The 17536-nt window shown below is 35.5% G+C and overlaps 2 protein-coding genes and 1 pseudogene across 3 annotated transcripts; 1 reads left to right on the top strand and 2 right to left on the bottom strand.

The window, feature by feature from the left end:
• Positions 1–1441: 1441 nt before the first annotated feature.
• Positions 1442–3979, top strand: LOC107027189 (subtilisin-like protease SBT1.7). Its single transcript, XM_015228368.2, has one exon. The coding sequence runs from the start codon at positions 1623–1625 to the stop codon at positions 3837–3839; it is 2217 nt and encodes a 738-aa protein (XP_015083854.1). The 5' UTR covers positions 1442–1622; the 3' UTR covers positions 3840–3979.
• Positions 3980–4356: 377 nt separating this feature from the next.
• LOC107027187 lies at positions 4357–6589 on the bottom strand (annotated as a pseudogene).
• Positions 6590–8395: 1806 nt separating this feature from the next.
• On the bottom strand, positions 8396–16498 carry LOC107027081. 2 transcript variants are annotated; one of them, XM_015228252.2, is made up of 5 exons: positions 16232–16498; positions 11280–11395; positions 10033–10729; positions 9573–9631; positions 8396–8615 (listed from the first exon to the last, which is right to left on the bottom strand). In XM_015228252.2, the coding sequence occupies exons 1-3, from the start codon at positions 16352–16354 to the stop codon at positions 10207–10209; spliced, it is 762 nt and encodes a 253-aa protein (XP_015083738.1). In that variant the 5' UTR covers positions 16355–16498; the 3' UTR covers positions 8396–8615; positions 9573–9631; positions 10033–10206. The 2 variants fall into 2 exon arrangements, with proteins under 2 accessions (XP_015083738.1, XP_015083737.1); XM_015228251.2 differs by having other exon boundaries at positions 9573–9711.
• Positions 16499–17536: the final 1038 nt, after the last annotated feature.

The raw sequence follows: 17536 nt of genomic DNA on the forward strand, positions 1-17536 counted from the left end.
TCACCCAAAAAATGGTTTGCTATAGCACACGAAAATTGTCGAAATGAGGGGTATGCATGCTTCGGGGCTCGTTTGAACTTCCAAATGGGTCCGACGGGCTGTGATGGCCAACCGGATGCATAGACAAGGTCTTGACGGACGTCCACGAAAAAATTTGGCATTTTTGACGTCGGAATCCGGATCACCCAAAAAATGGTTTGCTATTTGTCATCAGTTAAAAGTTTAACTTATTTATGTCATTACCGTTAAAGAAAAGACTCATTCATGCTATTATTTTCTAACGGTAGTTTCGCAAAACCATTTTTCACATGTGGTAAATTATAATTCGGCCACGTCATCAATTTTTTTGATAAAAAAATCAAAAAAAAAAATTCAATTTTTATTCAGAATTTTAAGTTCTTAATTAAAAAATTGATGGCGTGGCCGAATTATAAGTGGCCACGTGTGAAAAATGATTTTGCAAAACCATTGTTAAAAAATAATGGCACGATTGAGTCTTTTCTTTAACTATAATGACATAGATGAGCCAATCTTTTAATTGATGGCATAAGTGAGCTTTATCTAAAAGTTCGATGACATTTTGTATTTGTTGACAAAAAAGGACAAAAAGGACGATTTTGTTGATCTCTACCCTGTCACATTTGGACTGATCTCAACCTGCCTTTTTTTTTCAAAATTTAAACAACTTTTTTGTTCTTGAATTCCCGCTCAAACAAATCCTAATCCTACAATATGTAATATGATATTGACCCTACCAAGATTCTTACTAATTATTTATTAGATATAAACTTTTATCATTTTGTCCAATTAAAAATTATAGAGATGAGTATTTTAGGTAGGATATAGGATAAATTAAAATACATTGTCAGATACTAAAGCAAACATCCACATGGTGCATGTGGAAAAAAAAAGAAGTTAAAGTTTTCTTTGTAATACGATACGTGTAACCAAGATTTAAACTTTATGAGTTCATCACTTGTTATCAAACTTTTTGCTCGTTTTAGCTAGTGAGTCCCGCGAGAAAACATTAGTATGTATTTTTTCCATAAAAAAAAACATTTTTTCTTAGGGAAAATGTACAAGTACCTCCCAACCTATGTCTGAAATTTTAGAGACACACTTTTACTTTATTAAGGTCCTATTACCTCCTTGAACTTACTTTTTAAATAATTTTCTACTTCTTTTCAGCCTACGTAAACACTACAATTGAAAAAATTGTCAACACGTGCTTGACCCACAAGATAGTACCACGTAAGCTGAAAAGGGATAATATTATTTATAAAACAAGTTTAGAAGTAATAGGACCTTAATATAATATAAATGTGCCTCTGAGATTTCGAGCATAGTTCAAGGGGTACTTATGCATTTTCGAGAAAAATTTTTAGAATTTAAGTTTCCATACAAGAAGCCTTGCACTTAAATTATTGGTAGTATGACAGGGATAACTTTAATCATGTGCCACCTAAATCTTTATCAATAAAGGAAAAGATCTAAATATTTTAAGTTTCAATTCAAGAAGCCTTAGCATTATATATTGTAGTACTTCAAAGAATGTAAAATCATCAACTATACATTATTTAGTTCATGTATTTTGTTTTCTTTTAGCCAATTTGTTTGTAGCCATGAAGTTGTTGAATATCCTTCTTGTTTTGTTCATAGTTTGTTGTTTATCATGGCCAAGTATGCAGCGCAATTTAGATACTTATATAGTTCAAGTTGAATCTCCAGAAAATCAAATTTCAACTCAATCAATGTCAATGGACTTAGAAAGTTGGTACAATTCTTTTTTGCCAAAGACAATCTCGAATGAAGAGGAGGGGCCGCGTTTAGTATATTCATATCGCAATGTGATGAAAGGCTTTGCTGCTAGATTATCAGCAGAGCAAGTGAAAGAAATGAAGAAAAAATCAGGCTTTGTAAATGCGTGGCCGGAGAGGATATTGTCTTTGCACACTACGCGTACTCCGAGTTTTCTTGGATTGAAGCAGAACATTGGCTTGTGGAAGAATTCTAACTATGGGAAAAGTGTGATCATCGGTGTCTTAGACACCGGGATCACACCTGACCATCCTTCATTTAGCGACGAAGGAATGCCTCCTCCGCCTGCTAAATGGAAGGGTAAGTGTGAATTGAACTTCACTACAAAGTGTAACAACAAGATCATTGGTGCGAGGACTTTCCCAAAAGAAAATGGTTTACCAATAGATGATGATGGGCACGGTACTCACACCGCCAGCACTGCTGCTGGTGGTTTTGTGAGAGGTGCTAATGTGTATGGAAATGCTAATGGCACTGCTGTTGGTGTTGCCCCTCTTGCTCACTTGGCTATTTATAAGGCCTGTGACTCTTTTGGTTGCATTGTAAGTAATGTTTTAGCTGCAATGGATGCAGCTATTGATGATGGCGTTGATATCATATCGCTTTCCCTTGGTGGATATACTAGTCCCTTCCATAGTGATCCTATTGCTCTCGGTGCATATAGCGCAACTGAAAGAGGCATTCTTGTGAGTTGCTCTGCAGGTAATACTGGTCCATCTAAAAGTTCTGTATCAAACGAAGCCCCGTGGATTCTCACAGTAGGCGCGAGCACTCTTGACAGGAAAATTAAGGCAACAGTTCAGCTAGGAAACAAAAAAATGTTTGAAGGTGAATCAGCCTTTCATCCAAAGGCTGTTAATACAAAATTCTTCCCTTTGTTTGTTCCTACACTAAATGCTAGTGAGTTTCGCAGATCTTATTGCGGATCAGGTACGTTGAGTGACCGTGATGTTAAAGGAAAGATAGTATTGTGTATGACAGGAGGCGATTATTCGAGAATTGAAAAAGGACAAACTGTTAAGGATGCTGGAGGTGTTGGCATGATTCTAATAAACGGGGCTGAAGATGGTTTCACTACATCAGCTACCGCTCACGTCCTTCCAGCAATGGATGTAACTTATGCAGACGGAATGAAAATCATTGAATATATGAATTCAACGAAGAAACCTGTTGCTCGGATTACATTCCAAGGAACTATACTCGGTGATCAAAATGCTCCGGCTGTTGCTGCATTTTCTTCCAGAGGGCCAAGCATAGCTAGTCGCGGAATCTTAAAGCCTGATATTATCGGTCCTGGTGTAAACATTCTTGCTGCTTGGCCTACCTCCATGGAGAATAACACCAACACAAAATCTACTTTCAACATTATTTCGGGAACTTCCATGTCTTGTCCTCACCTCAGTGGCGTGGCAGCATTGCTAAAAAGCGCTCATCCCACTTGGTCTCCTGCAGCTATAAAATCAGCAATCATGACAACCGCTGATACAACCAATCTTGCCAACGGTCCCATATTAGATGAGACACTTCTTCCTGCTAGCATCTTCGCGGTTGGTGCAGGACATGTCAATCCAGAAAGAGCAAATGATCCAGGATTAATTTATGATACCCCAGTCAAGGACTATGTACCTTATTTATGCGGTTTGAATTACACAAATCGAGAGGTTGGAAACCTTCTACAACATAAGGTGGATTGCTCGGAAGTGAAAAGCATTCCTGAAGCACAACTAAACTATCCTTCATTTTCCATCACACTCAGAGAAAATCCTCAAACATATACAAGAACAGTGACTAATGTTGGGGAGGCTAAATCATCTTACATTGTGGAAATAGTTTCACCACAAGGAGTTTCCGTGTCTGTTAAGCCCTCTACTCTGAAGTTCTCGAAGATGAACCAGAAAAAGACATATCGAGTAACTTTTTCAAGAACAGACAATAGTTCAACTAGTGGTGTAGTTCAAGGATTCTTGAAATGGACTAGTAATAGGCACTCTGGAAGAAGTCCAATTGCAATCGTTCTATAAGAAACTGCAATGTTTGATTTCTAGTCTCGTTTTGTTTTAAAAAGTCATGATTTGTTCAATGTAATAAGCCTACATTCATTGTTTGAATCCAAAATGTAGAATGAATGCAGAAAGTACTCATGATGGATTTAGAGAGCTCATACGATTCTTTCTTTCCAACGACCATAGCGAGTGCTAGCTCAAACGAAGAACAATGTATCATTACTATTAGACACTAAAATAAGTCCAACATCAAACAGAGGGCTAAGGCAACATCCATACTTTACATGTACAAAGAAGTTAAAGTTCCCATACTAATGTTGTTATACTATATACAAAATCAAGAACAAGGGAAAGCATATGGCTGTTACATACACTGACATTGTAAAGAAAAAGTTACAGTAGGGAAACAAAAGAAGCAGATTCATTTGATATCAATGGATCATTTGAAGAAATTGGAACAACTAATACATGCTTATTGTAGAAGGATCAAATTACTAAAAGTAAATGAAACAAAAAACTAAATCTTGTAGTTTCACTAGACTAGCACAACTGCAATTGGACTTCTTACAGAGTGCCTATTACTAGACCATTTCAAGAATCCTTGAACTGTACCACTGGTTGAACTATTCTCCGTTCTTGAAAAGGTCACTCGATATGTCAACTTCTGGTTCAACTTGGAGAATTTCAGAGTAGAGGGCTTAACAATCACAGAAACTCCTGGTGGTGAAACTATCTCCACACTGTAAGATGATTTAGCCTCTTCGACGTTAATCACTGTTCTAGTATATGTTTGAGAATTTGCTCTGAGTGTGATGGAAAATGAAGGATAATTTAGTTGTGCTTCAGGAATACTTTTCACTTCCGAGCAGTTCACCTTGCGTTTGTAGAAGTCTTTGAATCTCTTGATTTGTGTAATTCAAACCACACAAATATGGTAAGTAGCTCTTGAATGGGGTATCATATATTAGTCCTGGATCATTTGCTCTTGACGGATTGAGATGTCCTGCACCAACCGCAAAGATATTTGCAGGAAGAAGCCTTTCATCTAAGATGGGCTTGTTGGCGAGGTTTACTGTGTCAGCAGTTGTCATGATGGCTGACTTGATAGCTGCAGGAGACCAAGTGGGATGTGCGCTTTTTAGCAATGCAGCTACTCCACTCAGATGAGGACAAGACATGGACGTGCCAGAAATGATATTGAAGGTAGATTTTGTGTTTGTGTTATTCTCCATGGAGGTAGGCCAAGCAGCAAGAATGTTTACACCAGGACCAATAATGTCCGGTTTCAAGACTCCAGGACTAGCTAAGTTTGGTCCGCGAGAAGAAAATCCAGCAACAACAGGAGCATTTTTATCACCTATTATCGTTCCTTGGAATGTAATCCGAGCAACAGGTTTCTTTGTTGAATTCATATAGGCAAGAACTTCCATTCCATTTGCATAAGTAATATCCAGGGCAGGAAGGACATGAGCACTGGCAGATGTAGTGATACCATCTCCCTTCTCATTGATGATAATCATGCTAACGCCTCCGGAATTCTTTACAACTTGTCCTTTTCCAACTCTAGAAATACCACCACCTACCTGGCACAAAACTATTTTGCCTCCATTAGAATTGTACACTAATCCATCTTGGCAATAAGAACGTTCAGTAGATTCGCGTTCATTCTTTCCAGGTTCATACAGAGGAAAAAATGTTGAGTTAAAAACCTTTGGATGGAAAGCTGATTCACCCTCAATTTCATGTTTGTTTCCCAATTGAAGAGTTGCTTTAATTTTCCTATCAAGAGTGCTCGCGCCTACAGTGAGGATCCATGGGGCTTCATTTGATAACGAACTTTTGGCTGGACCACTATTACCTGCAGAACAACTCACAAGGATACCTCTTTCAGTTGCGGTATATGCACCGAGTGCTACGGGATCATTATAGAAGGGTCTGGTAAACCCTCCAAGGGAAAGGGATAGGATATCAACACCATCATCAATAGCTGCATCCATTGCAGCTAAAATGTTACTGGAAGCGCAACCAATCGACTCACAGGCTTTATAAATAGCCAAGTGAGCAAGAGGGGCAACACCAACAGCAGTGCCATTTGCATTTCCATACACATTGGCACCTCTCACAAAACTGCCAGCAGCAGTGCTGGCGGTGTGAGTACCGTGTCCATCATCATCTATTGGCGAACCATTTTCTTTTGGGAAAGTCCTCACACCAATGAGCTTGTTGTTACACATTGTAGTGAAGTTCGATTCACACTTTCCCTTCCATTTAGCAGGCGGAGGAGGCATTCCTTCGTCGCTAAATGAAGGATGGTCAGGTGAAATCCCGGTGTCTAAAACACCGATGATCACACCCTTACCATAGTTGGAATCACTCCACAAGCCACTGTTCTGTTGCAATCCAAGAAAACTCGGAGTATGAGTCGTGTGTAAAGACAATATCTTCTGTGGCTGTGCAGATATGAAGCCTGGTTTCTTCTCCATTTCTTTCACTTGCTCTTCTGATAACCTTGCAGCAAAGCCTTTCATAACATTGCGATATGAATATACTAAACGCGGCCCCTCCTCTTCATTTGAGTTTGTGCTTGCTACTGTATTTGGCAAAAAGGACTGATACCAACTCTTCAAATCCTCTGATAAAAGTTGTGTTGAAATTTGGTTTTCTAGGGATTCAACATGTACTATATACGTCTTTAATTCACCCTGTATACTAGGCCATGAAAAACAGCCAAGTATGGTAAAAACAAGAAAAAAATTCAAGATTTTCATTGCTACAAAATGGGCTAGAAGAACTCTAATCTGTTGATGTTCTGAAGTAAAGTTGATAGTACAAATTCTATGAAACAACTAGTATATATAGTGCTCTTCTGGCCCTATAACTTTGATTCATTTTCTACATCATAGAAACTCTTTAAATTGTTTAATCAAATAGTTCACCACATGCTGATTAAAGTATTAATGTATAGGAAAAGAAGAACCATTATGATAAAGAAAGTTGAAAGGAACAATCCTTTAAAATAAAGTTAAATTGGTACTATGAGGCGTAGCAGGTACCCTATAGAATTAATCAAAATGTATGCAAGCTAATCATCTGTAGTAATACAAGATAATTCATTGGATGGTTGTTGGTTCTACCGGAGGAGTCTGAAATCAACAACGTATAACTACTTGAGACCATAGTCGTAAAAAATAATTAAGAAGAAAGTAAGAAGGGAATTACTCATAAAAAGAGAAGGATAGTACTAATACATTATGTTTGCAGCCTGCTAATATTTTTGACATAATAGAAATATATGGAGCGACAGAAATTGAAATATAGCCGATCGTGACTTGTTTGTAAGAGTTTAGGAGGAGTTTGGACTAGAGGCAATTCCTTTTGAAAGCTTCTTCAATTGTTTAATCAAATTGTGCATCTCATGTTGATTAAAGTATTATTGTGTGGCAAAAGGGGGAACTATCATATGAGAATTGAGAAGAAAAAATTGAAGTTAAAAGGATGAATAGAAAAAAAAAGAAAAAGGAAAGTGATGTGATAGAGCAACTAAGAATAGTCTAAGAATGGAAAATAAATTTCGTAAGTGTCATTTCATATTGATTGTCTCTTCTCTCCCTACTCCCACCTCCCATATTGTTTGTGTAGATTATATATAAATATTTTTGAGATTATATTTTCTACTTACGTATAACAAACACAAGAAAATCACTTATTTTACGAGAAATACATTTTTCATAGAATACCTTCTCCTTCACACCATTAATGATTGAAATTTGAGTGATTAAAAATTAAACCTGATAAATAACGCACTTAAAAATTGAAATCTGAATAATTAAAATTAATTAGTTGAGTTCAAAGAATATAAATGGACGGTGAGGATTAATAAAGCCAAAGTTAAGTTAAGCTGCAATTTATCATACTTAATGAATTCAATACTTCCATGGAATGACACTCATATTTTAAAAACAATAGATGACTACTTTTCATTTTATGAAAGTTCCTTTCCTTTAATATTTATTCTTTTTTCATAAAGTTATAATAGATAGTGTTATTTCATTGGATTATTAAGTGTTCACCGGTATAGGTTATGGTGAGATGGTCAAAATCTCTTCACCCTTAAGTCTTAACTAGAGGCCTCGGGTTCACACCCTCAAAAATGAACAAAATCTTATTGGGATCAAACCGCTCACTTCTATGTTTCTTGATACTTTTGTCAAGCGTCTACCTTTTTTCCTATAACTATGATGCCAGTCTTTTAATATTTTCTCTCCAGAGGTTCCAATCTTTCATGATCATTCACACCTCATTGACCACTAGAACACGCACTTGGATGAAATTTATTACGTAAAAATAAAAATAAAAAAACTTAATTTCATAACAATTTGGTTTAATCTAATCTGAAAATTCAACTTTCTGATACTCAGCAAATCTAGTTTCCATATGAGAGTCTGCCAGTAACTCTATTAAATGAGAGTCATTTTCAGTAACTAGAATGAATGTTTTAATCAAACTGCCAAAACTAGAAAATTGATTCAACTAATTGCAGTACCATAACTATCCATTCAATAAAAAAAAATGCATTTGCAACTGAATAATATTACAGAAGTGTTTCGATAAACAAATCAAAATTTCAAATCATATTACAAGAGTCTTTAGGTAAACAAATCTAAATTCTGAATCATATTACAAGAGTCTTTAGGTAAATAAATCGAAATTTTGAATCCAAAAGAAACATGCTTGGAACTTAATAAAACCAATAAATAACACTTCTTGCACCTGAAGTTAGTGTGTGTTGCATACCTGCATTATCCATAGACTTGTCAACAAAATTCCATCATCTCATGTAGCATGCACAAACAACACAAGTACAGATCATAAAATTCCATTCAGAAGAGAAAATATATCTTGTCGATATATTTAAATAACATCTCAGTCCCAAACAAGTCAAGGTCAAGTATATGAATCCTCACTACTTTTTTCAAGCTCAACTTATGCCATAAAATTAAAAGTGGTGTGTGTGTGAGAGAAACAATAAAATTAGAAAGCCTCTAACTAGTCTAAGACTTATTTCCAACTAGTAGAATCTTGACGATATAATTAATTAGTTTTTTCCAACTTAAGCTTTCAGACAAAGTGGTTACGTAAATTTATCATCGAACTAGATGTCCTGAGTTTAAATTTAACCACCAACCTTCATCAAGAACAATTCCCATGCGCTTGGATCATTAATAAAAAGTTGGTTGGCATGAGAGAAGCGTATTGAAAATATAATTAATTAGATATGTTCTCTCTAACAACTCAACCTCTTAGAAGAGGTGGCCACATAACTTAACAATTTAGTTTTACAAATTCATATCATAAATATGAATAATTCAGAATATCTTACTCCCTCCGTCTCAATTTATGTGGGGGCGGTGTTTGATGAGGTACAAAGTTTAAGGAAGAGAGAAAGATATTTGAAACTTTTGGTTTAAGTAAATTATAGATATTTGTGTGGCTATACATCATCTCATTAAGGATAAACGGTAAAGTTCAAATTTAAATTGTTTCTAAATAAAGAAGTACGACATTCTTTTTTTGACTGACTAAAAAGTAAAAGGTGACACATAAATTGAGACAAAAGGAGTAGTTTTTTTCTCTAGTATAATTCCCCATAAGAGGCAAGGCACCTCACCAGGGCATAGTGTTTCATCTTTGTAACCAAGAGAAAAAAATAAATTGCTTAGAAAATGATGTAAAGGCATTTACAAAGAATACCTTCTTGCCAAATGGTATGACCAACTAATTTTCCTTTGTCCAATCCACAGCATCAACTCCTAAAAATTTAGGAAAAACAAACCCATTCATCCTAGTTAGCAGTTCCAGCTCCGTATCAAGGTCATGATTGATATCATCACTAGCATCAAGATTATCACTATCAGCATTATCAATCTCATCAATAAGAAAACCTTTAGGCTTGTTATCTAGGAACTTGTTCAGCCAAAGAAAAACATTTAAAAGACAAAGCAAAAGGGAGGAAAAAAATCCAACTTGAACAGGTTAGGAAGAAATATTGCGGTTAACATCTAAAGAACCAACAAAATTAACTTAGTTTAGACTACATCTTACAACAAGACATCATGTCATCTGCAATGTTCATATTTGAAGGCTCTGAGTTTTGATAGTACTAATCTGTTATCCAAGATCATGCACAAGCAACATAGTTAAGGCTTCTAACCTTGGAAAATTGAAGAAAGAGAGGTCATGAGCTGCTAGTCGGTGCAGTGAAAGTAAAGTACTCTCTGCAAGTACCAACAAAAGCTTCTTGAACTTGATACAACAATGACCAACCAAATATGGCTAACCTTTCCCAAAAATATAAACAGAAGTATATGAACAACTTAATAAGCCATCAGCCAAATCCTGGAGGCACTTCAGGATCTTCATCATTAACACCATCTGGATTCTTCTCTATTGTGCCTATAGCAAAGCCAGGTGGCGCACCCACATCCACACTTTCGGGTATCAAAGGGTCAAGTGAGCAGTTGTTCTCTGACTGGGTATATGTTTCTTTTGCTTTTCCATCAGAAGGAACAGGAATTCCTGACACTTCTTTCAGTGATTCCTTATGGTCACTTTTCCCGTTCCGATTTGAACTTAATCGGGCAAAACCAGGAGGTTCACTTAGTTCCGCATCAGCAGAAAATGTGACATCAATACCACTGTCAGAAACAGCAAGATGTCCATTACTTTCAACTCCATTCTGAGCTGGCTGCAAGTCTGAATGAAAGGCCGATTCACCTGCTTCATTTAGCTGTGGGTTCAATAACTTACTGTAAACTGATTGAACCGTTTCGGTTATCTCCGTTTGAATGCCATCACCGGTTCTGATTGTATTCCACAAATCATCTGAAATTTTACTCATGGCTTTTTCCCTATAGTTCATGACCAAAACAGGTTAAAATTGTGGAACTCTATATCCATTACCAGATTAACTTTTAATACCACTAGTTGAAACATAGAATCATAATTCACTGTTTGAATAAAAGGGAAAAAGACAATAATAATTGAGCTTTCATTAATCTATCAGTTAGGCCCCTTAAATTTCTCTCCTAACACATGACACGCCATCCACGTACCCCTCCCCCTCGAGTACCAACTTTTTTGCTGTACTCGTCAGAACTATTCTCTTTCATTTGTTGATAAACAATTATTCCTTCAATACCAAATTGAAAGGCCCAGATTGTTTTAAAACATGTCAACAATTTCCAGTCACCCAAAAAAGAAACAATTACCACTTATCCTATAGTCAAAAGGTCCTAAGCTTGTGAAAGAAAAGACGAAACAGAAACAACCTAGTTGAACAAACCAGTTAAAAGAAGGGAGGGGAGGTTGTTGAGATCTACCGAAGGACAGCTCAAGCGTGTTTCTAGTGTCTTGAAGAGAAAATCAAAACCATGGGAAAAGGTTGAAAATATGACCTACCCAACTTCTTGATATATAGCATCGGACAGTTGCCTTAGTTTCATATTTTCTGCACCTGGACGGTTAAGTGCTGCTGATTCTTTCACTGTAGCTCTTAAGCTATTTCGCAACTCTACCTGAAAAAAAACACAATTGTCACACAACTGGAGCACACATGTAAGCTTAAAAGTGTAATAGCATCATTCTGTTCCTTTTGCTTATCTGAAGAAAAAGCAAGAAGATAACATACCACGTAAGCCAAAAGAAATGATATACAAATCCATTTACATAATGGATACAGAAATATGTAACAAAAAAGTTCATGCCCCACTGACATACCATAACCGTGTCAACCAATGCACTTCACCCACAGGAGGAGGGGATTGGAGGTTTTCCATTATCTTCAGTTTCTCAAGTTATCAATTCAAGTGAATAATGTATTGATGAATTTTTATGTGTTTTTTGTCTATTTATCTTGGTAATCATAATTGTCAAGCAGATAGAACATTATCCAAAAGATGCACCAACATCCAACTCATTCACACAAGAACCATTAAGACTACAGTTTTAAGAGGCGAAGGTACAAAGATATTTGCTTGGGAGAGACTAAGCCCGAGAGTCTTTGAAATGTAAGTCTATATTTTGTAGGTTGCTGATGATTGAACACTTTCTGAATATCGTGAAAATGCAAAAAAGAACAGGAAATATAGAAACTAGAAACAGATCAGACAAGTCTACTAACTAATGGCAGAAAAGAGCTCTCTTTAATCAAGAACTAGCAATGATAAACTTTTCGATCATATAGGTTATTATGATTTGTTTTCCAGTTTCATCCTTAATGTGGTGTATGTCTTATTTTTCTTGATAACCGAGAAATCAGGGAGAGTATTTGGCACACAGTCAAAAGTCTGTGTATCTTTAACCCACCCCTATACCCTTTTCCACTTCTTGTATGCCAATTTTGTCAGCACTTCATCCTTACAATTAAATTTGGTATGCTACATCATTAAAACTAATTTCTTTCTTTTTTGAGAGAGAGAACTATTAGACCATATTTTCATGACTATATTTCAACTCAAATCTCACCTTCATTTTCTTAGGTATTGAGTAAAACTTCAGCCGGAGCTTAGTTCAAGTGGCAAAGGTTAAGGGACTGTGACATTGATCACAGGCTTGAGCCGTGTGCCATGCGAAACATACTTAGTATCTTATTGGAGAAGGAAAAAGGGATGGACTCATTATCCTTGAGTTTCAAAGGCCGCAGTTGGTCTTAAAGGATTGGCTCCAAATGAATTTCTCAATCATCAGAAAACAGTATCTTGAATAAAACTGAGGCACAACAACAAAGCCCAATGCTAGAGATGTTGCCTAAATATTATCAGCATATTTTAGAAAAGAGCTCAATAGAACCGATGCTATCTTTAAAACCCCACACAATTGTAGTCCATCCTACATCAAGCTGAGCCCTAACATGCTCTTTAAGAAAACACATATTAGGACTGTTGCAAACAAATGTCTTCAAATTCACAAAAGAAATGATGTTTTTTGCGAGCAAAAAAACAAAATATTTTCACTAAAAAGACAATGGTTCTTTCATGGTGTTAAAACAATTCATCTTTTTTCAATATTAACTCATTATGGAGGATACAAACTTTGAAAGTAGAGTGACATGACACGAGTAAAATACAAATTTGACAAACAATTTATTCAGCCTTAATTGATCCAAAGATATTGAACAATATAAACAATATATTTCATTGATTCAAAACTTTAGCATAAAATGCTCCTTCTTCTCTTGCTTGTTTTTAAAATAACCGTGAAATCCTCCAGGGTCAGCAGAGGACGGTGCAAAACTCGCTAGGCCAGTGCTTGTACCCTTCTTCACTTAAATAACAGGCTTTAGTCTGCAGCAGGGTTCGAATACATGACAGCGGGCTAACTCAACATAAAACGGTCATTTAAACGTTGGGAGCGTTTTCATATACTAGAAGATAAAACAATATAAATATAAAAATTTAAAATTTGATAGAAAAGTCTTATCATCTTCCTTGAGAATTAGTGTTATCTTTCTTTTCAATTTGCAGCTAAGTGAAGTTGACTAACACTTAAATAGACTGCTATTAATTTGGCATTGGCGCTTCTTCTGTCTTTAAGCACCAAAAGTTTTTTTCTTCGGTGGGAGTCAAGTAGAAGACAATAGAGGACAAAAACCCCAATCAACTACTAGCTCCTCAACCTTAAACAATTCATCCATCAATTAGAAGAACAAAAATAACAACTATCTTACCTCACAGGCTCACCTGAAAACAAATCAAGTATATACATAGTTCTTTTTTCTTACAATTAAAAAAATTAACCACCCTCTCATACTAAATTTAGCAAGTAAATAATTACAAAGCTTTAAAATTAGAAATACATCATTTACGTACACCATAACAAAGGTAAACGTGTGCATCTTTGATCTTATTTTTACATAAATATATACTCAAGGACAAGAAGTATGTTTTAATTTTATTATCAAGAGTAGGGTCCTCTATTAATTTATTTTTTTGAAACTAAGAGTAGGGTCCTTTATTCTCAAGTTCTCTCTGAGAAAATAAATATCTAAATTAGGAGGGACAAAATTCTAAATGAAAATTCAATATAATGAGGATGAATATTCTTTGTTGACCAACCTAAGACAGGTATCTAATGCTTTCAGAAACCGATAGAGAAACTTTCTCTTCCATTTGGCTCCCACCCAGAACCCATGTTTTTCCACATACTTGGAAGCACGACCATCAAATTTAATGCTACCTATACTTTTTACCATCAACTTTGACACAGAATTGATTCATATACATATTTTGGAGTGTGATTTTTGTAACAGAAATCATTTTATTTTAGGTGAAACACTTTAGTATCTTGTTTGTGAGGCTGTGAAACGAACAAACTCTATCCCTTATGCCTTTTGTTTGAAGTTACTAATCTTGACTCACTGCCCACTTATGTGATGTCCCTTTTCACAATCCGAGCAAAGGTGGTGAAAAAGCTAGATAGAATTAGGAGGAAGTTTCTGTGGCAAGGGAATAAGGAGGGGAAGGATTATTGTCTGGTGAACTAGAAAACAGCGTTTGAACGAGTGTCTTTTGTCGAATGGTTATGGATATACATCACAGAGGATAGCTCCATAGGACTCTATGGAAGGAAGTCCTTGTGACAAAGTGTGGTGAAGCTATCCATGGTGCACAGAAATGGTACCGCATACATATGGAGCGGAGTGTGGAGAGCAATTAGGAATCTGTGGCAATCAATGGAAGCCAACATCTGCCTAAAGGTACGCAGCGGTGCAAGGATAAAATTTAGGAGAGATAAGAAGATTGAAAAAAATCCTCTTTACTAGGCATTCCCTGGTCTATTTCTTATTTGTGTAAAACCGGAGATGACAGTCCAAGTCTAGGTCAACGCAAGGGTGGGACATCCCTTTTAGAGGCTTTTAAATGATTGGGAGATATAGGAGATAGCCCTGTTATTGGGAAAATAGTGCAAGTATCATTAATACGGAATAGAGCACTTTTCATTCACAATAGAAATGGGATTTTCTATGTAAAGAGTGCTTTCACAAGGGGTCTTCTGGTGACTAAAGTATATGACCAATGCATCATCTGGAAAAGCAACATACCCACAAAAGTAAAGTGCTTCATCTGGTTGGTTATAAAATGGGCCTGCCTAACTCAAGAAGTGCTACAGAGGAAGGGAACACAACTTGTTCCTAGGTGTTTTCTATGTATGGAGACTGAGGAGACAAACAAACACATTCTTTTGCATTTGTAAGTACACTGCTCAGTTGTGGAATTTTGTTTCTCAACATCGCTGGGAAGAGCTGGACCATGCCTGAGCATACATCAGACCCTTCTTAGTTGTTGGATAAGAAAGGAGGGAGGGGGAGTGCAGACTGATCCCTTCATGTATATGGTGGGGTAGTATGGAGGGAAGAAATACAAGATGTTTTACAGACAGGTCCAATTCACAAGGTTAAATGGAATTTTATTGTATCTTTACTTGTTTGGTGTAAACAATTATGTATAAAGATATTAAACAGATTATAGATCTGATAGGGAATCTCTAATTCTTTTGAAGGTGGTCAGCTTATCCTTAATGCTGAAGAATACAAACTTACCAGTTTAAAAAAACTAATCCATTTCTTGAATGAGTCGTTACTACTAACTAATGCTTTTGTTTTAAGTTCAGGGCATACAGAGATTTAATATCATCTCCCACCCAAGCAGAATCTTAGCTCAAGTGTACCTTTGAACACCTCTTTTTCTCAATAGCAGACACCCACACCAGAAAAACTACATGCCAAGTATCATAGTCTTCTCATTCTGCTCATAAGTATTATCTAGCTTGAGCCTACCTATACACACCTTTTTTCCTCTATAGAAAGCGCCCGGACTAGAAAAACTACATCCCTTGCCTCATTTTTCTCTATATATACGCCCAGTGTAAACAACAACATACCCATTCTCACAAGTGATGTGCATGCACAGAGAGGTTGTTTCCAGAAGGCCCTCAGCTCAAATAAAGCATATCAAATCGTAGCAATAAGCCATTTTGTAAAAAGAAGAGAGCTTTATCAACAACAAGCACTACATAACTGAAACCAAGTGAACAACAAGTAATAATAATATCCAGGAATAAGATACACGAGAGTAACAATAATAACACTACTAGAAGAAAAAAAAAACACTCCAATACCTATTAACCTTTACTCTAACAATCAGTACTGTGTATATAACTTAAATCCAATATAAACTCCAATACCAATCACATATAATTTCAATGGAACAAAACCCAACTCAGGATTTAGCGTAAATTGATGTAAAAACAGATAAAACAATATAAAAACCGAAGATAAAAAATACTCTTTAGCAGTTTAAGCCCAATGAATAACTCTAAACAACAAAACCAAAGAAGAATAAGCAAATACTGACATTTTCTTTCATTCGGCGAACAATTTTGAGACGAAGTTTATCGAAATCGCCATCGTCCTTGAGCTTACATATTACATCTTCAGCCCTTATCCTTTTCCCATTTGTTCCATCACCATTCTCCATTGTCAATTTTCGATTTATATATGGATTTTGGTATTGAATTTGTAGAAACAGTAAACCCTATACTAATTGGAAAAGGGGGAAAAAATTGATTTTGAAACTACTCTTTCTACTAAATGTGTTGGACAAAGGACTAAAAAAAGACCAAATGGTGTCTTGGTTAATTGGAGCTCGGAAAGGATTGGATCATTAGGGTCTATTGCATCGATAAATAATATGGTAATTAAAAAAATATAAGGATTTTTGTTAGTTTGTTTAATTTAATTAGTTTATATAAAAAAATTCTTTTTTGATATTCACCGGCTAATTAGAATAACCTATTAGAATCATTATTTAATCATTTTTTTTAACTATGTGCAATTAAGCTCCTATTTTAGTTAGTTCCATTTTTGGGTGTTAGAGAGACTCGATTTAAATCGTAATTCACCTTGAACCACTAAGCTCCATTCTTAATCAGCAACTCAAGTTACTATTCATCTTTAATCATTATAAACCTCTGCTTTTGATGAGTTTTATTGTTTGAGTTTTATATACTCGATCAAATCTTTATTTGTGATGATAAGGACGAAGCTTCACTCTTAAGTAGTTTCATATTTAGTGGCTCAAGATACTCTACTAAAATAATCATGTATGTCAAATGACTGGAGCTTTGTGGCTTAACACAAAGGTGAATTACGCTCAAGATATTAGAATAAAATCACTGCATACTTGACAAGCTCCACTCTTAATGAGTTTCATTATTTTTAGTCCGCTTTTAACAAAGATTTGAACAGACTAAAAAACAATTGAACTTTTTTACTTATATTAAGAGTTAAGTATATAGTGATTTTAAATGTTTGTCATTCCAACTTCATTGATCGCCAAACCACAAAGGCTCATTGAGCTATTCTGCGCTAAAGAATAAAAAAAAATGTAATGAAAAAAGAAATGATTTCGAGGCACGAAAGAATCAACTTTCAAAAACTTATAGGTATGATTTATCTCAATAAGATATTTCATATCATAAAATAACTTTCTAAGATATATTTTTTAAATACAAAATTAGAAAAATACAATCCATTCTCCTTCAAAATAAAATAAAACTCGTGTTTATATCTAAATATTTTTTTTATAGTACTTCAAGAGTTTTTATAATCATAAAATAACTTTTCAAAGTAATCATACTCCATCACAAACAGACGTTGT

Source organism: Solanum pennellii, chromosome 8 (genome assembly GCF_001406875.1).
Source record: "Solanum pennellii chromosome 8, SPENNV200".
In the NCBI taxonomy this organism is placed as follows: domain Eukaryota; kingdom Viridiplantae; phylum Streptophyta; class Magnoliopsida; order Solanales; family Solanaceae; genus Solanum; species Solanum pennellii.